This window comes from Mustela erminea, chromosome 10 (genome assembly GCF_009829155.1).
Source record: "Mustela erminea isolate mMusErm1 chromosome 10, mMusErm1.Pri, whole genome shotgun sequence".
Classification (NCBI taxonomy): domain Eukaryota; kingdom Metazoa; phylum Chordata; class Mammalia; order Carnivora; family Mustelidae; genus Mustela; species Mustela erminea.
This window is the reverse complement of record NC_045623.1, coordinates 24,352,702-24,377,574: the sequence shown is the minus strand read 5'-3', so window position 1 is coordinate 24,377,574 and position 24,873 is coordinate 24,352,702. Positions and strand designations below refer to the sequence as shown.

The 24,873-nt window shown below is 39.1% G+C and overlaps 1 protein-coding gene across 5 annotated transcripts in view; it reads left to right on the top strand.

The window, feature by feature from the left end:
* CDC14A (cell division cycle 14A) overlaps positions 1-24,873 on the top strand; it is a 172,660-nt gene that overhangs the window by 60,938 nt on the left and 86,849 nt on the right. For 4 of the 5 annotated variants that reach the window (XR_004289707.1, XR_004289706.1, XR_004289705.1 and 1 more), the window contains exons 5-6: positions 3,905-3,984; positions 22,512-22,578. Coding sequence is in view for 1 of the 5 variants with exons in the window: in XM_032360600.1 (XP_032216491.1) it covers positions 3,905-3,984; positions 22,512-22,578 (147 nt within the window). In the remaining 4 variants the exon portion in view is untranslated. The remainder of the gene's footprint in view (positions 1-3,904; positions 3,985-22,511; positions 22,579-24,873) is intronic. The other variant, XR_004289708.1, reaches the window with a different exon arrangement.

Here is a 24,873-nt window from a genome sequence, read left to right as displayed (position 1 = left end):
AGTTAAAAATAAGAACGTGTCTGTCCAGTGCTATTCTACTGAGAGGTTTCTAGGAATTCCTGGCAAGAGTGGTATACTTTGATAAAAGGCATGTCCTCACTCCTCCAGGGGTAACTTAGCGTGGTACATACATCAAGCACTATGCAGAAGTCTTTTGTTAGTTTTACCTATCAAAAGTTTGGGAAGATTCTTTCAGTTTGTGTTTATCTATGCTAATATCTAGTGAGGAGAGTAGACAATGTATGTTTTTCCTCTGGGAGGCAGGAAAGGAAAATTAAAAGATTTAGAAGATGCTTTGAAATTAATTTTATTCAGAAAATATTTTTTAGAGATATTAGAATATCTGACAACCAATTTTTGATATTAAATTTGGTTTTATTTTTATTATATTTTTATTTTTTTAAAAGATTTTTTTATTTATTCATTTCAGAGAGAGAGAAAGAGAGCACACTTGTGCAAGCCAGAGAGCATGAGCAGGGAGAGGGGAGGAGGGAGAGGGAGAAGCAGGCTCTCTGCTGAGCAGGGGGCAGATACAGGCTCTATCTCAGGACCCTGTCCCAGGATCCTGAGATTATGACCTGAGCCTGAGGCTCAGGTTTACCAATTTAAGCTCAGGCTTAACCAACTGAGCCACCCAGATGCCCCTGGTTTCATTTTTAAAAAGAGTAGACATTTACTATTTAACTGATTTAGTTACTCTACATTTGAAAAACAAATTAATCTATGTCTGTACAAAATTTAAGACGTGGAGATAGTAGAAAATGTCAAGTAGAAAGTATTCCTTTCTTCCTCCAGTCCCTTTCCTTGTCCTGTTCCTCAGACACAACTACCGTTACCAGTTTGAAGTCACCTAGTTTTAAGAAGTCAAGTGGTCATGATCCCAGAGTCTCAGGATTGAGTCCTGTATCTGGCTCCCAGCTCTGCGGGGAGTCTGCTTCTGTCTCTGACCTTCTCCCCTCCCATGCATTCTCTTATTCTTTCTCACTCTCAAATAAATAAAATTTTTAAAAAAAAACAAAAAAAAGTCAAGTGTAATGGTGTTTTAGGAATTTGGAAGAATAGGAACTTTTTCCCCCCATTTGTGCTGCTGTTGTGTATGTTTATATTTTTTAGCAGATTACCGACTTTGGAGTTGGATCTTTGAATTCTAACTCTGTCAAAGAGCAGCAGTGTGAGTTTGGAAAGTACCTTGCCTTTCTGGGCTTTAGATTCCTCAGCAGCAAGCCTTAATAAATGTTTTTATTATTCCCAGTTTTAGTCGGGCCTAGTTTGTCTCTCTGTCTCCCTTTCTCTTTTAATAGGAGACATCTCTCAGAAGATGTGGCATTAAGAATCTTTAACAAAAAAATATCCGTGACATGTTCTTTATTAGAAGTAAATTTGGTACTTTAATGACCCTAGCATGCATACAGTAAGGCACTCATTTATTACGTTTCACCGATCATCAGGTTGTAAAAGGTCATTGTATTTACCTGCCCCTGGACCCTTCCGGGAATTTAGATGGCCTCTGCTGGGTTTCACTTTGCACTTATTAATAATTTAGCACTGGGATAAAAATAAAAACAGACTCTCATCTTACAGTGTGAGAACATGGGTCATGTGTGCTAAGTCATGCAGGTAAGATGAGTAGCTAAACCCTGTGGGGTATCCAGGTTAAAGAAGTATTTCATGTGGTCTTTTGCCTCTCTTGCAGAATGGCTGCCCTGAAATTAAAGGGAATTAATGTAATTGCTACTGAGGAAGGAAATGTATTTTTGCTTTTCAAAGGTTGCTGTCTGAGCTTTAATTATGTCATGCAAACACAGAAGCGTTTTCTAGCAGCTTTCCCTTTTAGCAGAGGTAGTCAGCTTTCCAGTAGTGCTGCATCTTTAGGCTTGAGAAATCACCGCATTATTACCATCTCTATTTATAGGGTATAACCTCCCATTAAGGCACAGCAAAATCCTGTTTTCATATTGGTTACTGAAAGTGGGCTTTAAAGCCAGGGTTGATTTAAGTGGATTTTTCTAATTATTGGAGCTGCAACTAGAGCTGTGATTCTCTTGTAGAATGAGTGACTCACGCCTAGATCATTCTTTACAGTGGTTTCATTTTCTGGGCTGTTCTTGTTTCACGTTCAGTTGGCTTTGGTTGGTGTGTCTCTATCAGACCGTCGGGCTTGCTTGTCAAGTAGTACAGAGCTTTCTTTCAAAGGCTTTAAGCCTATTTTATATATTTATTTTAGTTTTCTTTCTTTAGAAGACAGAATTAAGATGTTTTCTAGTCCTGAAAATATTAATAGTTAAAAATGCATGTAATATATTGCTAGTGGGCTAGATTAAAACTCAAAGGAGATTTGCAAGTAAAGAGGAAGGCCCTGGTTTTTTTTTTTTTTTTAAAGATTTTTATTTATTTATTTATTTATTTGATAGACAGAGATCACAAGTAGGCAGAAGGCAGGCAGAGAGAGAGGGGGAAGCAGGCTCCCCGCTGAGCAGAGAGGCCGATGTGGGGCTCGATCCCAGGACCCTGAGATCATGACCTGAGCTGAAGGCAGAGGCTTAAACCACTGAGCCACCCAGGCGCCCCGAAGTCCCTGCTTTTTAAGAACTGAGACCCTGGCACTCTTGCTGAAATGCACAGGGTTTTGAAATAATGCCATTAATTCTAGGTAGAGAGGATCTTTGGGAATAAAATTTGATTCAAACTATAGAGGAAAAGGACCAATGTCCTCAGCTCAGAGTTAAGATATTAAATTATACTTAGGATATAATTGGAGTCTGCCTACAGTTTGTATTGCTCTGCACAATTTGGCCACCACTTGGTTCTCCTTCCCACGTCCCAGCCACACTGAGGATCTCTCTGTCCGATCACCAAGCTCTTTCCCTCGGCAAGGATGGTGCCCTCGTTATTCCCACTGCCTGGCAAGTGCTTCCTCCTTTCCCTTGCTTTTCCATGGCGTGTGCCCTGCAGATCTTACCCTACAAGTCTCTGAGGGAGCCTTCTCTGTGCCTTCCCTCAAGCAACCCCTTCCTATTCTCTTTCCAGAACGCTGTTTATTTCCTTTTTAGCACCTATCTCAGAATGTGTTTGTTTTTGTTAACTATTGTCTTTGCCCCATAATGTAAATTCTATCAAGAGAGGTACCAGTACCATACAGTGCCTAGCACATATTATATAGTCAATACGTTGATTAAGTTGTTTACTGGTTTGAAGAGCTCCTTTTTGTTTCTTTAAGATGAGTTTATCATGCTGGGCCAGAGGGATTTAAGTATCCTCGGTATCAACAGTCAAGCCAGTGTGTTTTCTAGTGCTCTTTTTAAAAAAAATTCTTTTTGAATATTTTTATTTATTTAGTTGAGAGAGAGAGAGAGCAGAAACCCAAGCAGACTCCACACTGAGCATGGAACCCAGTGTGGGGCTTGATCCCACAACCCCAAGACCACGACCCCAGCTGAAACCAAGAGTCAGGGTCTTGACCGACTGAGCCACTCAGACGCCCCTGAGGGTCTCCTACCCACATTCATATGCGTTGTTGTGTTGTGATTTGATTTTACTGTACCTTATTTTATTGTACTGGGAGTGCACAGTATAATAATGAAAGTAGAATTGTTCTGTTCCCAAAAGGGAAAACTCTGCCATTGTATCTGTTCACTGTGCCTTGTAAACACTCCTGGATGGCCTCTTTATGGGTCTATGCACGGTCTCAAAGCTCTTACCCGTTTCTAAGCCCAAGGTGGCAGCTCAGCTTCAAGCTGAAAAGGAAATTTTGGTGGCTTGGTTGCTGTCCTTTAAAGGTTAGCATTATCACCATGACGGACAGTTGTCAAAGTGGAAAAAGGGAAATGCAAATTTGGTGGGTAATTAAATTAGTTTTGTGTCATTCTTTGGTGGTGTTCTAAATGTTGCTATTTATCTGTCTTAGGTAATCTATTTAAAGAAGACACCAGAAGAAGCCTACAGAGCACTCCTATCTGGCTCAAACTCCCCCTACCTTCCGTTCAGGTATAACTCTTGGGAGACTTGGGCTAATAGCCCTTGGTTAGACAGCAGCCACTGTCGGGTTGGAATACCACGTTTTTAACTGTCTTAAGACTGTGACCACGATGTTATACAGAATAAAATGAGTTGGTAGTTCTTATTATTTTATTTTTGCGGAGTTCTTTTCCCCTTCTCTAGTAGGAATAAAATACCATTTTCCTTTTAGGAATTAATTTTCTCCTTGAATTCCTTCTGCATCTTGACCTTTCAGCACAGAGTGGCTGATTTATGAGCTAATAACCATGTGAAGACTTGATTTCTTAGATTTCAGTACTCTACATCATTGATTCATCCATTTATTCTTTCGCTTCAGGGCACGAGTGAGCCCTGACTGAATGTAGGGCCTGGGGATAGAGAATAAGACCCTCAAAGTAGCTTCCCAGGGGCATATGTTCAATGGGGACCCAAAATGACCTTTTTAGTCCATGAATCTAGCTTATATCTTGAGGAAGGCTGTTTCTTATTACAGTGTTAGAAAATACTATCTAAGTATCAGCTGAAAAGGTCATTTAAAAATTTTAGGTAAACTTGAACTTGTTTAAAAAATGAAAGGGAGCATACAGCCAAACTCCCACAGTGGTCGTTTCTGTTAGAATTGTGAATATTGATAGATACATGTGAAATGATGTATTGTATATATATTTTGTAATATTGCTTATTTTTGTATCCAAATCTACAAGCATTTATAATTCTTTTTTTTTTTTTTTTTAAAGATTTTGTTTATTTGAGAGAGAGGGTGAGCAAGATAGCACAAGCAATGGGAGGGGCAGAAGGGGAGGGAGAGAGAGAGAGAGAGAGAGAGAAGCAGACTCCCTACTGAGCAGGGAGCCTGACATGGTGCTTGATCCCACGTCCCTGAGACCATGATCTGAGCCAGAGGCAGACACTTAACGAATGTATGTATTTCTCATTGCTGCTAATCTCATAATTGCCAACAATAATGAAAGAAAGGAAGAGTGAAGTTTGAGAGACCTCTTTGTCAGTCTTCCTTACTCTCCTGTGAACTCACAGAGGGCAGGTCCTGGTGCCTGACACTTGAAAGTGATTTTAGCAAATATTTGAATGAATAAATCAAGGCTAAATCCCTTCAGATCCAAGGGATTCTCATTTCTGTTTCTCAGGCCATAGTGTTAATTAGGCGCAGGGTGGTGTCGAGGTTGGGAGGAGGAATGGGGGAGATACTGCCTAATGTGCTTAATTTGCTTGATCTATGTTTGATAGTCTCAGTGAAGTCAGAGAAAAGTAGTGAGTGGAAAATATCTTCCAGTTCTAGGGTATGAACTAATTAGCTATTGAAGGGCACATAAAAAGTGACAGATATGTATTAGGAGCATTTTAACATGGAGACAAAGCTTGTTTTTTACTTCCACTTCTAATGGCTTCTATAATTTGAAAGCCTTTTGTAAAATACAATTCTAATTTTTAGAAAAGGGTAATTATTTTGGTCAGTTTGGACTTCTGTAACAAAGGAGCATAGACCGGTGGCTTATAAACAACAGAAATGTATTTCTTAGTTCTGGAGAGGGGATCAGGGTCATGTTCTGGAGAAATCCCTCTTCACGGGGGCAGACTTGTGTCCTCACGTGGTGAATGGAAGGCAAGAAAGGTCTCTGGGTACCTTTTTTTTTTTTTTTTTTTTTAAGATTTTATTTATTTGAGAGAGAGAAAGAAAGAGTGGGGTGAGGGGCAGAGGGAGAGGGAGAAGCAGGCCCCCAGCTGAGCCCCGAGTTGGGAGCCCAACTCAGGGCTCTATCCTAGGACCCAGGGATCATGACCTGAGCCAAAGGCAGACGCTCAGCTGACTGAGCCATCTAGGTGCCCCTCAGCTGAGCTTTTAAAGATAGATAAGGGTGTTGAGAATGGAGGGGTCAGATTAGGCACAGGTATGCACTATGGAAAACCCTGGCGTTGTGAGGTTTCTGAGTTGACCTCAGAAGTTCTCTGTGGGAGGAGCACAGTGTCTGTGGTGAGATAGGGGCCATGTCTGCCTGGGGATGACTGAGGCCCTTTTCCCTGGGACAGTGAGGGCCTATTCAATTTGTTTGCTAAATCGGAAATATGTTTGCAATTTTTTGGTTGTTTGAAAAATAACACACACCTGGAAATTATAATGCAGTAATATTTGGAAAATTGTAATGCCAGTCAGTAGGCCCACTGGACAATGTAACTCTTTAAAAATTTTAAGTGGAAAATGTATATTAATTTTTATGCTGGTGATATTTTCCATTCAGAAGTCAAGGGAGATGTATTTCTGTTTCATGAGCTAGATGACCCTTGCTATCCTTAATTGTCAATTTAGGTGAAGATATTGGAAGAGGAGGAAAGAATAAATTCTTCTTTTAAGCATAATTATATGTTTAGCTTATATGTGCTAGGTAATTAATTTGTTTCCTGAGAACTAGAATTTTTGACTAAGATCAGAATGGAAGAAAAGATAGGAAGAAAATTATTATTACCTAACATAGAATTAAGCAATAATTATTATAATTGTAGCTTATTCTTCCAAATTATTTTTATTTAAATATTTGAAAATATATACATGGCTCAGAAATTTAAAAAATTTACAGTGAAAAGTCTCTCTCCCACCCTTGATCTTACTCTCTAATTTTTTCTGGATAACTTCTGGTATTTGTTTCTTCCATATCCTTCCAGAATTTCTTTATGCACATATAAGCAAATAAAGATATATGTACATTTTAAAAAATTCCAGTATAATTAGTGTACAATGTTATATTAGTTTCAGACATATAATATAGTGACTTAGCTATATAATATATAGAATATATAATATATGTAATATATAGAATGATAATATATATAGAATAATATATAAAATAATAATATATAGGATAGTGATATGTAGAACATTACTATACATTACTCAGTGCTCATCACCATAAGTGTACTCTTAATTCTTTTTATCTATTTCACCCATTCCCCTGCCTCCCCTCCCCTCTGGTGATCATTAGTTTGTTCTCTATAGTTAAGTCTGCTTTTTTGTCTCTCTCTTTCTTTCTTTGTTTTGTTTCTTAAAATTTAAGTATCAGTGAAAACATGTGATATTTGTCTTTCTCTGACTGACTTACTTCACTTAGCATGATACCCTTTATATCCATCCATGTAGTTACAAATGGCAAGATGTCATTCTTTTTTATGGCTAACATAATATTCTTATTTTTCATTTTTAACACAAAATGTAGCCCATTGCATACACTGTTCTATACCTTGGTTTTTTTTTCACTTAACTCACCTTGGATATCTTTCATATCAATACACAGAGAGCTTCCTTCTCCATTCTGTATTATTTCTGTGTAATATACAAAATATACAAGAACGCATGTAACCACTCTGACGGGTAGACATTTAGGTGGTTTCCTTATCATTTCTGTTGTAGCTTTTCAATTCACGTGGTCTGAAATGTATTTTAGAAGAAAGAAACTGAGACACTACTATGGAGAAAACTATAGTGTGTGGTTAGATGTAAAGGGATTTTAGTAATCTGTTTGCATAAAGGTACTCATTATATGAAAAAAAAATGCTTAATGAAAAGATGAGGCATTTGTTTCTGGTTTAGGCACCTGTTTCCTGCTAAAAGTTTGACGGTAACTTGAATGTAACTCTAAGTTTTATCTTTCTGATAACCTAAGAAATCAAGAGTTGTGTTTATATTAACCTGTTTCTAAACGCGACTCTTCATTTAAATGTATACACCATATATTTGAAGCAGAAAATACCACAAAGTGTTGTATTTATAATTTAGTAAAAAATGTGATTGAAGGAATAGTACTGGTTTTCTGGAATTTGACTAAAGAAGCTTACTTTTTTCCTAATGCTAAGGTAAGATGTGAGTTGATTTTAGTCTGCAGTCCAGACTAACTAAGGCTAATCTAATGTTAACAAAAATCATCTTATAGTTTGGGTCAGCCATCATTGCCTTGGCCTTTATTTGTAATTTGGATTCTGTGATCCATGAAGTTTTTTTATACCATTTGTTGTTATACTTCTATCTTCATCGTCTAGATTTCTTTTTAATATGCTGTTGCAGTAATACTTTTACTTAAAAAATAAGGCTTAAAGGGACTTCATTTAAGTGTAGTCGTTTTATTGTTGAAAATTTTTAAGGGGTGCCTGGGTGGCTCAGTCATTAAGTGTTTTCCTTCAGCTCAGACCATGATCCCAGGGTTTTGGGATTGAGCCCCCCATTGGGCTCCCTGCTCTGCAGGGAGTCTTTTTCTCCCTCTCCCACTCCCCCTGTTTGTGTTCCCTCTCTCTCTCTGTCAAATAAATAAAAAATCTTAAAAAAAAAAAAAAAGGAAAAATTAAAAAAAATGAAGACCAGTTTGAGGGCTTCTCAAAGTGTGGTTTGCGTCTTTATATGCCTTCTTAGACCGAAATGCCTGTTTCCATTTGTTCTCTAGATTCTTAGTGTCTTTCTAGTAAAAGGGCTTTAAGTTTGAATGGGTTTGGATATGAGTTTGAATAACGTTGTTCTTCCAGATTTATTCATTTAACAAAAATTTATCTAAACAGTCTCTTCTGTAAAGGCTTTCCTCATTTTTCTAGAGAGGGTTGGCAGGTCTTTCATCTGTAATTCCCTATTATATTTTGTGCATTGCATTTTGTGCAGGCTCCTTCACATTTGCCACATACATGATTAGAACAAATATCTTGGGGCGCCTGGGTGGCTTAGTCGGTTAAGCAACTGCCTTTGGCTCACGTCATGATCCCAAGGTCCTGGGATCGAGGCCCGCATCCGGCTCCCTTCTCAGTGGGAAGCCTACTTCTCCTTCTTCCTCTGCTGCTCTGCCTGCTTGTGCTATCTCTTGCTCTGTTAAATAAATAAATAAAATCTTAAAAAAAAAAATAAAGCAAATATCTTGGGGCACCAAGATAATAATATCAGTCAATTAAGCATCTGCCTTCTGTTCAGGTCATGATCCCAGAGTCGTTGGTTCGAGTCCCACATGAGGCTCCCTGCTCAGTGGGGAGTTTGCTTCTCCCTCTGATCCTCCCCCTTCTCGTCTTTTCTCTCTGTCACTCTCTTTCTCTAAGTAAATAAATAAGTAAAATTTTTACATTGAGATGTAATTGGCATCAGCATTTTATAAGCTTAATGTGCACAGCATAATGACTTACTTGACATTCATATATTGTGAAATGATTATATGATAAATTTAGTTAACACTCATCACTTCATATAGTTATAAAAGATTTCTTTTTGAGAAGAACTTTTAGGATCTATTCTCTTTGCAGCTTTCAAATCTACCAGACAGCCGTGTTAACTGTAGTCATCATGTTGTAGATGACATCTTCAGTATTTATTTTATGACTGAAAGTTTGTACCTTTTGACCACCTCCACCCAATTCCTCAATTTACTGCTTGTTCTTGACTGCATTAATTATAGCAGACTTTAGAGATAGTTGAATTTCTGACTTGGTGTGACACTCAAGGAGTGTTTGTTGTGACGTTGCTCTTTGCAAGTCAGTCTTAGTTAATTAAAGTCATTAACTTAATGGAATTAAGTTTCATTTAATTGCGAAGAAGTTGTGTCCAATAATGTACCTTTGCTTGTGTTGAGGATGACCAGTGAGTTTGTCTAGAGTGACTTTGGCTAGGGGCAGCTGGGTGGCTCAGTTGGTTAAGTGTCTGCCTTTGGCTCAGGTCATGATCTCAGGGTCCTGGGATGGAGCCCCGCATCAGGCTCCCTGCTCAGCGGGAAGTCTGCCTCTCGCTGTCCATCTGCCTCTCCCGCTGCTCATGCTCTCTCTCGCTCTCAAATAAATAGGTAAAATCTTTATAAAAAAAAAAGAAAGAGTGACTTTACCTGAAAACTAGAGGAAAAGGGTATTTTTTCACCTACTTCACTTCCTTGAGTCCATCCATCTTTAGTGTTGGCTTGGCAGTTGGTCTCAAGGGAACAAGAGGCTGTTCAGTTCTGGGGTCAGAGTCAGCAGAGTTTGAATTGGCAAGCCTAGTGTGAATCTTTTTAGGTACTTTTCCTTTCACTGTGTTACCAAATTTATAGTCTATACTATTGACCAGTTGTTCCATGAACTCATCTTAATTGTGCTTGTCTAAGGCCTCATGAGACTACCAACTCTTAGTGGAATTCTCAGATTGTCTTTTTGGCAGTCAATGGCCATGGTTTTCAAATCCACCTTCTCTGATGTTCATAAAACAGTGTTGGTGAAAATGCTCAGCTTCGTAAAACACGGAAAATTGCACAACTCTTCTTTTGATTTCTTTTGTGCTTTTAAATTCATTTTATAAAACTTACTTCTTTGTTTATGGGTCAAATGGGGCAACATGGTGAGTTTTTTTGGTATTTGATAATGGCTCATAGATGTCCTGAAATCAACTTTTTTATGACATATAATATCAAATGGAGAATTTAACTGTACAGATAATAAATAGCATCCAGGCTCCCAGTTTTGATGACAAATATAGAAAGCAGGATTTGAGAAACAATGAGTAGGTGTAGAGGTGAGGTTAAGGTAGGGTGCTGTGTTGACACCCACTGGGATCAAGCTGGTTGGACATTGAATGTTCTCTCTCCAGCTGTCTATTTAGTTTTTCTTTTTTGGTGTTGGTTTTTTGCAGGTCTCCTCCTGGATAGGTCCAGGAATGCATTTTTGTGTGACTGTTTTATTTTAGGTTAGAGAGGAGGCTAGAACTTAGAGGTAGTATTTCCCAAAGTTATGTTGGTTCTCATATTTGGTTTTTAAAAGTCTGAGAGGCTTTAAAAAACGCTGGTGCCTGGGTTCTATTCCCAGGACTGTTGACACAATTGCTCTAAGGTATTGGGTTTGGGTATTGGGATTTTCAAAAACTTCCACAAAATTCCAGTATGCTGGTAAGGTTGGAACTACTGCTCTATACGATCTACCATGGCAAAATAAAAATAAAAATAAAAAGATTCAAAGAAAAAGTTTAGAACTCTTGGGGATTTAGAAAACACATTCTCATTTTAAAGATTTTAAATGGTTCTGAGTAATAAAGGAACCTGTTTAACTTCGTTTAACTCGGACTTTTCCAGAGTACTTAATCCTGAGCCCCTTTCCACTCCCCCACCCCAATTTCTGTTAATATCCGGCAGCACCAGTATTCTGAAACACTCTAGGACACATTTCCGGATCCACACCTGTGTGGAACAAAATAGATCGCTTGGGATTAGAATAATACGCTACCATTTAATGGAGCTGTTTTTGTACTATTTCCTGAGAATCTTGGAAATAGATGGCTTATCAAATAATGGCATTTTATCTACTATAAACAGGAACCTGCAGCTTTTCTCTTAGAAGAACAGGTGTGAGGCCAGAAAACCTTCCTTACCAGAGGGCCCACAAAACTCCCACCGGCAGTCCTTTCAATTGACATTGAAATGAATCAATACTGTTTGTATTAAGGGAGAGGTTTGTTGTGTTTTGGGGATGACCCCTAGTGATATCCCTGTTGCTGAGCTGTGTCTTAATGTGGCTGAGTCTTAGTGGGAAATCTCTGAAGCAATTACTCTGGACCATCTGGGCATGCCAGAACTTGTAGGTCTCTTAACAAAGGCTCAAAGGGGTCAACCACTTAGAACTTGGCATTAGGCTGCCTTCTTTCTTCTAAAGCAAAATAAACATGTGCTGGTAGATGTTAGATCTAATTATAAAATGTATGTCTTCACAGAAAATGTTGAACTAGATATTTGTTAGCTTAAATATGATATTGTGATTTTTGTTAAAGTTCATTTAGCAATTAACTTTGTATTTCAAAGGAACAGTTTTCCTTACCATCTTTTTCTTTGGAGTATCAACAATGTAGAAACAAAATTTATTTTATGCTTTCCAGTGTATCCTTATGATGGCTATCCTTCTGCTTTGCAGTTTGATCTTTGGGGTTTATTTCTGCCCCCCTTGGATCTTTAATAAACCTTTGCTTTTAATGCTTAGTGTGATGAGAAAGATCCACATTAATTTTGATAGTGAGGATATATATGCTAGTTTCCTGAGTTTTGAAAATAGATGGGAGTCAATGGCTTATCCATTCCAAACTGGTCAGGCTGTTCTCAACAGCCAGGATGTGTTGAGTAACTTGGACCACTATGAAAAGCAGACTCTTTATTAGATTATTCTTGTTAAAGTAGTAAATAAATGCCATTAGTCAGGCTCTGAGAACAGAAACAACTGTCAGGGTCTCTATGACTCACTAAATACACGTAAGGAAGTGAGTTATACCTATTCTATTTTTTTTGGAACACAGCAGGTACTTCAGTGGTTTGAGTTGTGAAAGTTGGTTCAGATGATGTTCTTTGTTATTCCTATTTTGATGGTCCCAGATCTGTGTTACCACGTTTCTATAGAAGAGTCAGTGCCAAGCTTTTGTACTCTTTATATAGTACATTTCTGATAGCCAGTCTTAGTTGATAAAGGTGGTTTAGAAAAGTACATTCATTTAATGTATTCATATTAGTTTACTACAATTACAGTAATGAATTACATTTACGTTAATGAATGTAATTATTTTGTTGAATGTCTTTTCAGTACCTAATCTAAAGGCAATTTGCTACTATTTATTAACTTTTTTTTTTTTTTTTTAAAGATTTTATTTATTTATATGACAGATAGAGATCACAAGTAGGCTGAGAGGCAGGCAGAGAGAGAGAGGAGGAAGCAGGCTCCCTGCGGAGCAGAGAGCCCGATGCGGGGCTGGATCCCAGGACCCTGGGATCATGACCAAGCTGAAGGCAGAGGTTTAACCCACCGAGCCACCCCGGTGCCCCTATTTATTAACTTTTAAAAGATTTATTTATTTATTTATTTGAGAGAGAAAGCACATGCGCGTGCATGAGCAAGGGAAGGGGCGGAGGGAGAAAAAGAGAGAATCCTCAGGCAGATTCCTTGCTTAGTATGGAGCCTGATGCAGGGCTCTATCCCAGAACCCTGAAATCATGACCTAAGCCAAAGTCAAGAGACAGCCCCTCAACTGACTGAGCCATCCAGGCGCCCCCAATTTACCACTATATTTATCTGTAAAGCAAAATTAGTGTGGTTGCATGGTGTCACTCACATCTTGATAAAAAGCTCTGAGCACAGTGCATGGTCTTTTTTTTTTTTTTTTTTTGGTGCCTATTATTGCTAGTTCTGGACAGAGTCTATTCTGCTGACTTTATGTGACCCTTGAAGCCATGATTTAGAGATGAATTTTTACATATCTATTTCTTTGGATGAACAGAGTGATTAGTGTGTAGCCTTATTTTCAATCTAAAAAGTGGGAGATTCTGTGTTCTGGTTTTTGTTAAGTAGTGGTCATGCTCACCTTTTGGCGCTTCCCTATGAAGCCATTTGATTTTGCTCTTTGATTGGTGGTAGATTGCTTTGTTCTTCCCATGAATGCTCAGCAAATACCTTTTTTATCTTGTAGGCTTAGATGATAATAAGCAATCAGCTCTTTCTTTTCCCCGGACCTGGTTCACATGTGTCATGGATTTGTTCAGTGATTGGAAGTCAAGTATGATTTGGATAATTATGTGTCGTATTTTGGGGCATTGTCTACTTACCAAGTATCCATTCAGTATAGTCTAGAGCCGAACTACCCAGTACAGTAGCTACTAGCTAGCTGCTAACTGCTAGCTATGTGTGCTTTTGAGCATTTGAAATTTGTTTAGTCCAAATGTTTTAAAGATTTAGTAAAAATAAAAAAAAAGTAAAATATCTTCTTTGTAATTATGTTGATTATTTGCTGAAATGATACTTTTTCAGATATACTAGAATAAGAATACCTTACTCATTAATTTTACTTGTTTCTTTTTACTTTTTATAATATGGTTTTGAAAGAAATTAAAATTACATATTTGGCTCTTTTTTGTGGATGGCATCATATTTCCGCTGGACATTAAGCTCTTGACTGTGTGTGTGTGTTTTTTTTTACTTTAAAATGTTCTTTTTTAAAAATTGATTTTATTTTATTTTTTCAGTGTTTTAAGATTCATTGTTTATGCACCACACCTAGTGCTCCATGTAATACATGCCCTCCTTAATAGCCACCACCAGGCTCACCCATCCCCCATCTCCCACTTCCAAAACCCTCAGTTTGATTGTGTTTTTGCTACTATACATAGTTTATGACTAAATATTGTTTTGTATGATTTTTGCTTTGAAAGGTCAGTAGCTCCCAACCACTAGAGTTGTTCGAATAGAAGTTTAATGATCTCCTGGTAATGATTGTTTATTCATTCATCAAACATCTACAACATCTTAATGTCTCCAACACCGTTCTGGACTCTGGGCATGCAGAACATAAAGGACACACTTTCAGTTCTTAAGAAGCTCATGATCTTCTGTCAGTTGTGTAGATGGGATTCAGATCAGTGCTTGGAAGGATGCTTTCATGACCTTTGAGATCCTTTCCAACCCACTGCTCTGCAGATATTTGCATACCTCCTAACCATTTGTTATCCAGAGAACTGGCAGAGAATTATAGGATCAAAACATATGTAGATCATAGTGTCCCCAATATTTCTTCATCCATTTACTGCGAGGTCTTTTTTTTTTTTTTAATGATTTGATGTATTTATTTGACAGAGAGAGAGATCACAAGAAGGCAGAGAGGCAGGCAGAGGGGGAGGAGGGAAAGCAGGCTCCCCACTGAGCAGAGAGCGGGGACTCAGTCCCAGGACCCTGAGATCATGACCTGAGCCAAAGGCAGAGGCTTTAACCCACTGAGCCACCCAGGTGCCCCTACTGTCAGCTCTTTTTACTCTTTGGATTAGTCTCTTTATTTTAAATCCTGTACCTCTGTTCTTCATTCTTTCTTCATTTCGAACAACCTCATTACTAGAAATGCTTTCTCATTGCTTTGTGTGAATATATTCTTTCATCTGCGGTTTCATCTCTTCATTGTTAATATTTACAAGGTTGCTTCTTTCTGAGTGATGTCTGAATGCTTAGGTACAAGCAGTGGTATGTCGGTAAACTGGCTCTGTAAGTAGAAGGTGTTTCTTGATTTCTATGGTGTAAATACACCCACCAGTACTGATATGGGTTCTCAAAATTCCTGAATATTCAATAATCACTTATGGGAGCCCATAGGAGACAGTTCTATGACAAGAGTGGATTAAGCCCTTTCTCTTTGTATCTAATTGTGCATGGTGGTTCTTGTTTTCTTAAATTTAATTTTTCTTCTATAGCTTCTCTGCAAAATAGATGCAAAAATGTAAAAATAAAAAAAGTCCCAACTGCTTCATACTCATTCATTTAGTTTTTCATTCAACAAGTATTTATTGACTGCCCACCACTCCCAAGGTCAGAGTTACTGGATTTTTATAATCATTTCATAGTTGCTTTGTGGTTCAGTTGACTATTATGCTGGATGTCACATTTAAAAAGAGAGTTGTTGGGATAGATGAAGTTTAGATGGTCAAGCATGAGGCTGGGTTAAATTTGTATCTGGATGTGTGTAGACAGCTGTTGGCGGTAATATTAGTCTTCCATATTGGGCCTAGAGACATATGATTTATTCTTTAGCAGAGAAGAATGATTAGAAACCCCGGGTGTTTGGGGTATTAACTTATCCCTGAATGAAGAGCAGCCTTGTGTTTACCTGCTTAAGAGAGTTAATGCAATGCTTGGCCAGACTATCCTGACAGATACAGGGAAGACCTGTGGTTGTTCCAGGCAGCGTGGTGAGCCCATACCTTCTCCTGCACTTGACGTCTGTGGACTTCAGTGGTCCTTTATGGAGGAGGTAACAATACAATGTGCCCTCTTATTCAACTCCATAAATATTTGGCTCAGTAAGTATAGATAAGTGAATGAATAAATACATGGATAAATGAGTAAAAAAGCAAACCAGGAGTTAAGAGTTGGAAATTATAATTGCAATAAAAACTGTGGGACTTTAAAACTTTCTATCCACATCAGTATCTTGATTTAAGTTCTAAAAGCTCTGTATAGTCTCTCCAAAGTGTCTGGGTTAGAATAAAGGTATGTTTAATACCACTTGATAAGCTCCTTTACTTCATTGAAGTGCCTAGTCAGTATCTATTTTGTGCCAGGCAGTATGTCAGGTACTAGGGAGAGAGGAGTGAGTAAAAAAAATGTATAGATCCTGCCTTCTTTGAGACTATTACAGAGAGAGCAGCAGAGTCAAATAAGAATGCCACAATATAATATCAACTATAGTTAAGTCCATTAAAAAAAAAAGCTGGGGACCTGCTCCAGCTAGGGTGGCATTGAGATTTGTCCTCAGAGACTTTGATCTGTGTGTGAGCCGGGCTCTGAAGACTAACCTAGTCAAAAGCAAGCGGGAGGACATGTGACCAGCAGGAGCAAAGGTCCTGTGGTGAGTGCAGAGGGCTCTGTCTGAGGGGTTAAGCAAGGTCTTGTGATGGGCAAATTGTGTGGGAGCATGATATGAGGAGGCTTAGGCAGGCAGGGTCAGATACCCACCAGGCCTTGTATTTGTTGACGATTTGAACTTTCCCATGAAAGCAATGAAGTCAGTGAAAAGTGACTGGATCAGATTTACCTTTAAAAACATATCCTCTGGCTGCTGTGAGAAGCCTGATCAGGAAGGTGAGGCATGGGTGTGGGAAGGCTGTTGCAGGAGTTCACCTGAGAGGTGGTGGGGAAATTGAGGAGAAGTCTGTGCAGGCAAGAGGCAGTTAAAAGGGAGAAGCAACAAAGCATGATGGCAGACAGGATAAGGGGAATGAGAGCTGGAGAGACATCTGGGCTTTAACTTGAGCAATTGTGGAAGCTGAATCTTTTAGGGGACAGACCGTGCTGGAGAACCGGTTATTGTTGTTGCTTTGAGGTCGGGCAGCTGCAAGAGAGTCTTCTCACACAGTGAGGTGCCTTAAGACACCCAAATGGGAAGGTCACGTACGTGGTTGACTATCCTGTTTTTGCAGTTTTAAGGAGTTTGTGCTAGAGAGAGCAATTTGAGGGTCATAGGCAGACTGGTGGCAATTTATATGGATGAGATGTGTTGGACAGTTCTCCAAATGTGCTCCTTCCCACCAGCAGCATCAATAGCCCCTGGAAACCTGTTAGGAATGCAGATTCTCCAGTCCTGTCCTGGATCTCTTGGATCGGGACCTTGGGTGGGGCCCAGTAATCTGTGTTTTGGGAACGACTCAGGTGATGCTGATGCACTCCATCTAATTCTGGGCTAGGGAGAGAACATGGAGTGACAAGAACTTGAGTCTGGGATTGAACCTTGAGAAGCTCTAACTTCTAAGGATGGAAGGTGAAGGATTTCTTTGCCGAGGAGACTGGGTAGGAGCCATGTCTGGAGAGGTAGAAGAAAAATCCAGGAAGCCAGTGAAGAGAGAATTCAAAGGGGTGAGATACTTGTTGCCGACAAGTTCAGTCAAATAATGCTTGGGAAATGTCCCCTGGGCTTGGGAGAAGCAGATCTAGAGAGATAGAATGCAGATTACTGACTGCCAGGGGTTGGGAGGGAGAGGGAGCAGTTACTGTAAATGGACACAGAGTTTCTTTTTCGGGGAACACAACTGTTTTGGAATTAGTGGTGATATGAATTGTGAATATATCAAAAGCCACATCATGGTGAATAGAAAGAAATCACCGAATTGTGCACTTTAAAAAGGCTGAATTATGAATTCTATCTCAATTAAAAACAAAGCCCCCCTGCCACCCCCAGCTTCGCAATGTGGAGATAATTGGTGACTTTAGTGCAAAATGTTCATGGCATGGATGAGAGAGGAGGGAAAATGGAGGCCAGGAGAGAAGACATCCTTCAGAGAAGTCTCGTTTTTTTTTTTTATTTTTATTTTTATTTTTTAAAGATTTTATTTATTTATTTGACAGAGATCACAAGTAGGCAGAGAGAGAGAGAGAGAGAGAGAGAGAGGAAAGCAGGCTCTCTGCTGAGCAGAGAGCCCGATGCGGGACTCAATCCCAGGACCCTGAGATCATGACCTGAGCCGAAGGCAGCGGCTTAACCCACTGAGCCACCCAGGCGCCCAGAAGTCTCGTTTTAAAGGGGAGGCCAAAGGGAGGGTGGTGATTGTGGGGAGATATCAAGTCCAGAAACTCTGGGATGGTTTTTCTTCTTTTGAAGATGGTGGAGACGTGAAAGTGTTTAAATTCTGTTGGGAAGGACCCAGGAGAGAGATCTGGAGAGTAAAGTGATCATCAGTTGTGTTGAATAACAATACAGTTTCAGAGTTGAAGGGACTTCTTTGGTTAATGATGTTTTCCTAACCTGGATCTCCATTTCATACAACAAAGTAGGCGAAAAATAATCCTGAAGCAGTCCTCTGATTCAAACTTGAACATTGCATGGGGGCAGGAATCCTGCTGTCTTCCAGGGCCAACCATTCTATTTTCAGATGGTCTTGACTATATTAGGGGATTGAGAGAAATTAGCATGGAAGAACTCATTTATCAAATGGGAGATAATGTTTCTTTTATAGAATAAAACTTCTCTTCTTCTGAAATGGACTTTAATCTTATTTCCATCATTTCCTTCATTCTCACTCCCCAGAGGACCCAGTGCTGCCAATTCCTGAGCCTTTGGGGAAGTTTCTGGTATTCGTTGGGTTGATTCTCTTTTTCACTGGCACCTTAACATTCAGTTTTCTTTGTTTTGTAATTTATCACCACTCATTTCTCTGATTTCCAGCTTTTGGGATCTTATTGCTACTTTCCACTCTCTTCTGAATGTGTTGGATTCCATTTTTTAAAAGCCTTTCAAAATTCTCTCTTTAGTGTGGTTTTGATAGATATTTGTGTCCAATCTGCCACCTCTACCTTCTCTCTCTCTTCTTTTTAAAGATTTTATTTATTTATTTGACACAGAGCACAAGCAGGGGGAGCAGCAGGCAGAGGGAGAGGGAGAAGCATGGTCCCCACTGAGCCGGGAGTCCCATGCGGGGCCTGATCCCAGGACCCTGGGAGCATGACCTGAGCCGAAGGTAGCCGCTTAACTACTGAGCCACTCAGACTCACCTTACCTTCTCTTTCTCTCTCTCTCTTTCTTTTTTTTTCTTTCCACCAGAGGACATGTAACCCGTTTTTGTATCCCTTCACTTTTATGGTTACTTTCCTTTGACTAAGTAGGAGGTGGGTTCTACTAATTAGCCTTTTCTCTTGCTTGTTACGGGGGCAGGTTTTGGGAACCTATTGTCTTCCTGTGCCCTTCATGAGGATTAATTACCTTGAGTAATGGGTATAACCTCCTTTGGTGTTTCATCTCCTTTCCCCTTTTCTGAGAATGTGACCTCATTTTATTGCAGCACTTATTATATGTCAAGCTGTAAATTTCTCCCTGCCTTTCCAGCCAGCTGTGACTGCTTTGTGTCCTGATTCTGTGCCATGGCATGTTTAACTGGCCCTCCTCTCTCTGGTCTGCAGATTTGATCATCAGGTCACTAGAGCTCTCTCTTTTTTTTTTTTTTTTTTTTTAAAGATTTTATTTATTTATTTGACAGAGAGAAATCACAAGTAGATAGAGAAGCAGGCAGAGAGAGAGAGAGGGAAGCAGGCTCCCTGCTGAGCAGAGAGCCCGATGCGGGACTCGATCCCAGGACCCCGAGATCATGACCTGAGCCGAAGGCAGCGGCTTAACCCATTGAGCCACCCAGGCGCCCCACTAGAGCTCTCTTTTCAGGCCCTGGGAAAAACTGTGGCTGGGATAGGACAGGAGATGTCATGATTGTCTCACCAAACTTTGCAGACAGAAAGACTGGGTGATTTATTTATAATCATTTCTTTTTCTGATGATTGATACATGTGAATTTATTTAGGTGACTCTAGGCATAGGAAAATATATTTCAGAGAATAAGGAGTACCTCCAATTCCTAAAATTGTTTTACTCTTTTAAATAAAGAGAAGTGGTTTTTTTTCCTATTCTTCACTAAAACATTTTTATTCTTATTATTTATTTATTTATTAAGATTTTGTTCATTTATTTGACAGAGATCACAAGTAGGCAAAGAAGCAGGCAGAGAGAGGGGGTGGGAAAGCAGGCTCCCCACCAAGCAGAGAGCCAGATGCGGGGCTTGATCCCAGGACCCTGAGATTATGACCTGAGCTGAAGGTTAACCCACTGAGCCATCCACACATCCCATAAAGCAGTCATTTCTTTTTTTTTTTAATTTTTTATTTTTTATAAACATATATTTTTATCCCCAGGGGTACAGGTCTGTGAATCGCCAGGTTTACACACTTCACAGCACATACCCTCCCCAATGTCCATAACCCACCCCCTTCTCCCAACCCCCTCCCCCCAGCAGCCCTCAGTTTGTTTTGTGAGATTAAGAGATTAAGAGTCACTTATGCTTTGTCTCCCTCCCAATCCCATCTTGTTTCATTTATTCTTCTCCTACCCACTTAAGCCCCCATGTTGCATCACCACTTCCTCATATCAGGGAGATCATATGATAGTTGTCTTTCTCAAAGCAGTCATTTCTAATCTTAGGTCTGTGGAGAAAATTTAGAGAGTTGCTGAATTTGTATGGCCAGAAAAGTGTCTTTGTTTTCATTAATCTTATAACTGATAAGGTTACATTCAATTATAAATATTAGAAATAAACTATAGTAGTATTAGCAATATGAATGACTATCACAATAGAAATTACAGATATTCTTACATCCCATTACAGTTTTTGCCTACATCTTATATATTTCACATATCTAATTTATGTTCATTCATTCTTTAAAATTAGAGTCATTAGTAGATCTACTAGATCTTATTATATATTAATAAAATAAGTAAATTATTAAGTAAATATTATGGTATTGTAAGTTTTTTATATTTTGATAAATTTGACTGTATTAGTTTTCTGGTATTCATTTATATTTTATTTTATGTCTTTAAAAACACTATTCTGAGAAAAGGGGTTCACAGGCTTTATCAGATTGCTAAGGGGTTCATGACACACAAAAGATTCTGAACCCTGTCCCAAAGAGACAAGTGCCTACAAAGGAATATGTGATTATTAATATAAACCATTTTATCTTGGATGTCCAGCTATACCTTTTTCTGTTTTTGTCCATTAAAATTTGCTTCTTAATATGTGGTTTATGTCTTTACAAGGTATTTGGAAAAGAGGCTGTTTTGATTTTCACTGACCCATGAGTTCAGATGGCATTGAAAAAAGAAGTCTCGAAATCAGATTTACTTATCAAGAATAACCCTTTCTATTTCTTTAGGTTAACGAAGTTTCAGGACTTAAGCATTTCTGTTAAGTCGCTTTGCTAACTTACTGTTTTTATATGAGGTTGTCAGGATGCTGAAACCCAGTGATGTTGAAGCAGTCATAGGGTTAAGTTCCCTAGGATGGTTGTGATATAAAACTCAGTTTTATGTTAATTATTTATGTTATATTTTATGCTAATTATGTTAAAACCCTTCAGGGTCATTTTCTCCCCATGGACATCATCACCTCGCACCTTCCCCACTGCTGCCCTTGGACTGACTTTGTGTGGTACATTTGACTTTGTCATTGGCAGATCCCTCCCTGATAGCTCTGTTCCTCTGGGTCAGCAGTGGGGGCTGGGCAGAGACACAGAGCCTTGAGGTCAAGTTTCTTGCCTTGGACACCTTGGAACACCGCTAGTGTTAAAGCTCCAGTGCCAGTTCTTGCTTAACTGACCTGAACTTGATACTTCAGTTTTATGTTGCCTAAAGCAAGTCTGCTAAGTTGCTCTAAAAACTTAAATAAAGTATGAAGTACTCAATTTTCGGTGCAATAGATTCCTAATCCTTTTGATACAATACTTCATGGTGCATTAGAAGCTCCCATGGATCCTGAGGGGAGATTGTTTGGAAGCATGACTGCATTTTCCATAGTGTTTCGTTGGGGGGGAGGTGGGGCGTGGATGGAGGGGTGGCATTTAATCCATGAAAATAACAGCTAGCTTCTGCTGACCTGCCTGCGTTGTCCTCCTTACGTATTTATGCTCGTATTTACTATATTCCTGATGGGTGGTTGTTCCTCTGTATGAATACCTTTAGTGACTCTGAATCTTTTCCTTAGTGAAACAGTCCAGTTCACTGTTAGTAATATCAAGGAGAGTCATAACATTTATTAGGGGCTTCCTGTATGCTAGGCTCTTATATGGAGGACTTTATATTTAGTAAATGCATTCTGACAACAATCCTATGAATGGTAGTTACTATCAGTAACATCATTTCAGAGATGGGAAACTCACAGAGGTAAAATTAACTTTCTCACAGTCCCAGGCAGTATGAGGCAGAGTTGGAATTTGAACAAAGGCAACCTGACTACAGAGCTCAGGCTTTTCGATCTAGTTTTCTTAATTCTGCCTATTGGATTAAAGCAATTTCAGAAATGCTTCAGTTAAGCTGTAGGGGTAGTTAACTAGTAGGATCTGATGTGTTACATTAATTTACCATTAATTAAATTAATGAAAGCTGTGAAACCAAACAAGCAGTCTTCAGTTGACTTTTGTTATTATTTGAATATTCTGAATGTACATTTTTAGTGTCGTTTCTTTTTTGTGTGTGTTTATAGGGATGCTTCCTTTGGAAATTGCACTTATAATCTCACCATCCTCGACTGTTTGCAGGGAATCAGAAAGGTAATAATAATTCTCCTTTCTATAGTTGGTGCAGATGTTTCAAAATATGAAAAAGGAATAATGTCAGTATCCTTGCTTGTCACTGGAGAGAAGACAGGCAGTTAGCAAAAGGCTTTCCACTTCTTGATGGAATGATTGATGTGTAAAATACAGACCATCGGGCAAATTGAAGGGTGTCTGGGGTAACTCTGTAACTCCTGATTGAATTAGAGGGGGTTTCCCTTCCTTATTTAAATTATTTCTCTTCCCCGGCAATTGTATGACTTGTGTCTGTCTCTGTGCCTGTGACATTGCTTTGTCACTGGGTCAGCTTCCTTATGAAGCCAGCACTTGGTGTGGGAGAGAGAGGAAGCCACTGCACACCTCTGTTAGTGTGGAGGGGAACATTTCCATGTTGGTTTCCTACCTGGATATTGTTACAGTAGTAAGTAGGCCAGATATTATTATCTCATTATTATAGATGAGGAAACAACCCCAGGGAGGTTAAGCCATTCTTAGGGCTACAGGGAGCTATTAGCAGGGCTAATTCTAACTCACATTTCTTTATCAATTTGGAGCTTTCTAACATCCCATCAGGGCATCTTATAAATCAACGGTTTGTCAAAATGTGGGGCTCGCTAGAGATGCAAATTCTCAGCCGTCCTCCGAGACTGACGGAACCATAAATTATGGGAGTGGGGCCGGGCAGTCTGTGTTTGACACTCTGGGGTATTTGATGCACTTTGTAGTTTGGAGGCATAGATTAGTTATTCATATGTATGATGGAGAAGTGAATCCAAAATATTTTTGAGAACTTTTAGAACATGTTCTAGAAGCATTGATTTACTGAGAAGTCATGCATGCTATCCTGTGAAGTTCTTTTTAAAAATATTTTTTAAAGATTTTATTTATTTATTTGAGAGAGAGAGAGCATGAGCAGGGAGAGGGTCAGAGTGAGAAGCAGACTCCCTACTGAGCAGGGAGCCCATGCAGACCTCCATCCTAGGACCCTGGGATCATGACCTGAGCCGAAGGCAGACACTTAACTCACTGAGCCACCCAGGTGCCCCTATAGTGTGAAATTCTAATGAAGTTTCAAAGTACATCATTCCATCTTGAACATATAGCCATGATGTATCACTCAGGAATGTACATGTTGCATAGCCCGTGGGCAAGGGTCATTATGGACTATAGATACACCAGGAGAATGATTCTTGTTCTAGTTTCTTTTCTGATGTAAGACTGATTTTGTTACATTTTAAATTGAGAAAATTCGTATGATCGGTATGCTACTGTTATGTATGTTTGTTTTTGACTTAGATATTTCATTTAAAAATGAATTTAAACTCTGAAAGTTTAAGATAGTTTCAAGTATTTTTCTTTCCATTTAAAGACTGTCAGCATACTGTAGCCCCCCCGCCATAAGTAGTGTCTCCATCCTAGACTTCTAGTAGCACAAGTTAAGAACATGTATGGAGAGATAATTCAATATGTAATCCACAACTATAGGATTAAAAAAGTTAGCCCGAGGTGGGGGGGGAATGTAATTTATTTATTGTTATTGTTGTTGTTATTATTTTGCCTACTCTGCCACCTGGTACAGGCTGTTTTTTTTAATAAATGTATGAAGTTCAGAAAGAGTTCACATTGGAATATCCCCGCCTATTATGGTAACTTGGTAACTGGGTATAGAAATTTATGACATCCTTCCTGTTAGAGAGGAAAGGTGTGACTTTGTTCATGGATAAGGTCTTCTGTAAATTTGTTGTTTCATCAAGAGCTGGGGCTTTTTTTTACCCAAACGTAGATGAGATTTTAGAAGATCTGACAGATATTCAACATTTCCTTAAGCAACTGAGACACATTATCCCCCTCCACACTTACATAAAGCCCTGTGTTGTGGGCAGTTGCATGGCAGTGAGGACCATATTCCTAAGAGTGTAGACAGAGTATGGCTGCATTTTTGCCTTGTTTGGAAGCATATCTTTCTGATTTTGTTGCATTGGCATCATCATAAGCATGGTTTTACCTGGGTGTGAACTACACACAGAAACATAAGCAAACACACACTTCCGATGAAGAAATAAGGAAGGAAGGTTATAGTCCTGGCTCTGTTTTTCTCACTTCTTTCCCGGGAATGGTACAGATGGATCTACTAAGTTGCTGTATTTAAAGGTGAGATAATTGAAATAACTTGCTTGGCTTATAATAGTAGGGGTTGACTAACTCAGCAGTGTCAGGATCTATCATTTATAAGAATCACCTAGAAGGCATATTAGCATGTTGATCCTACCCCCAGAGAATCACATTTAATAG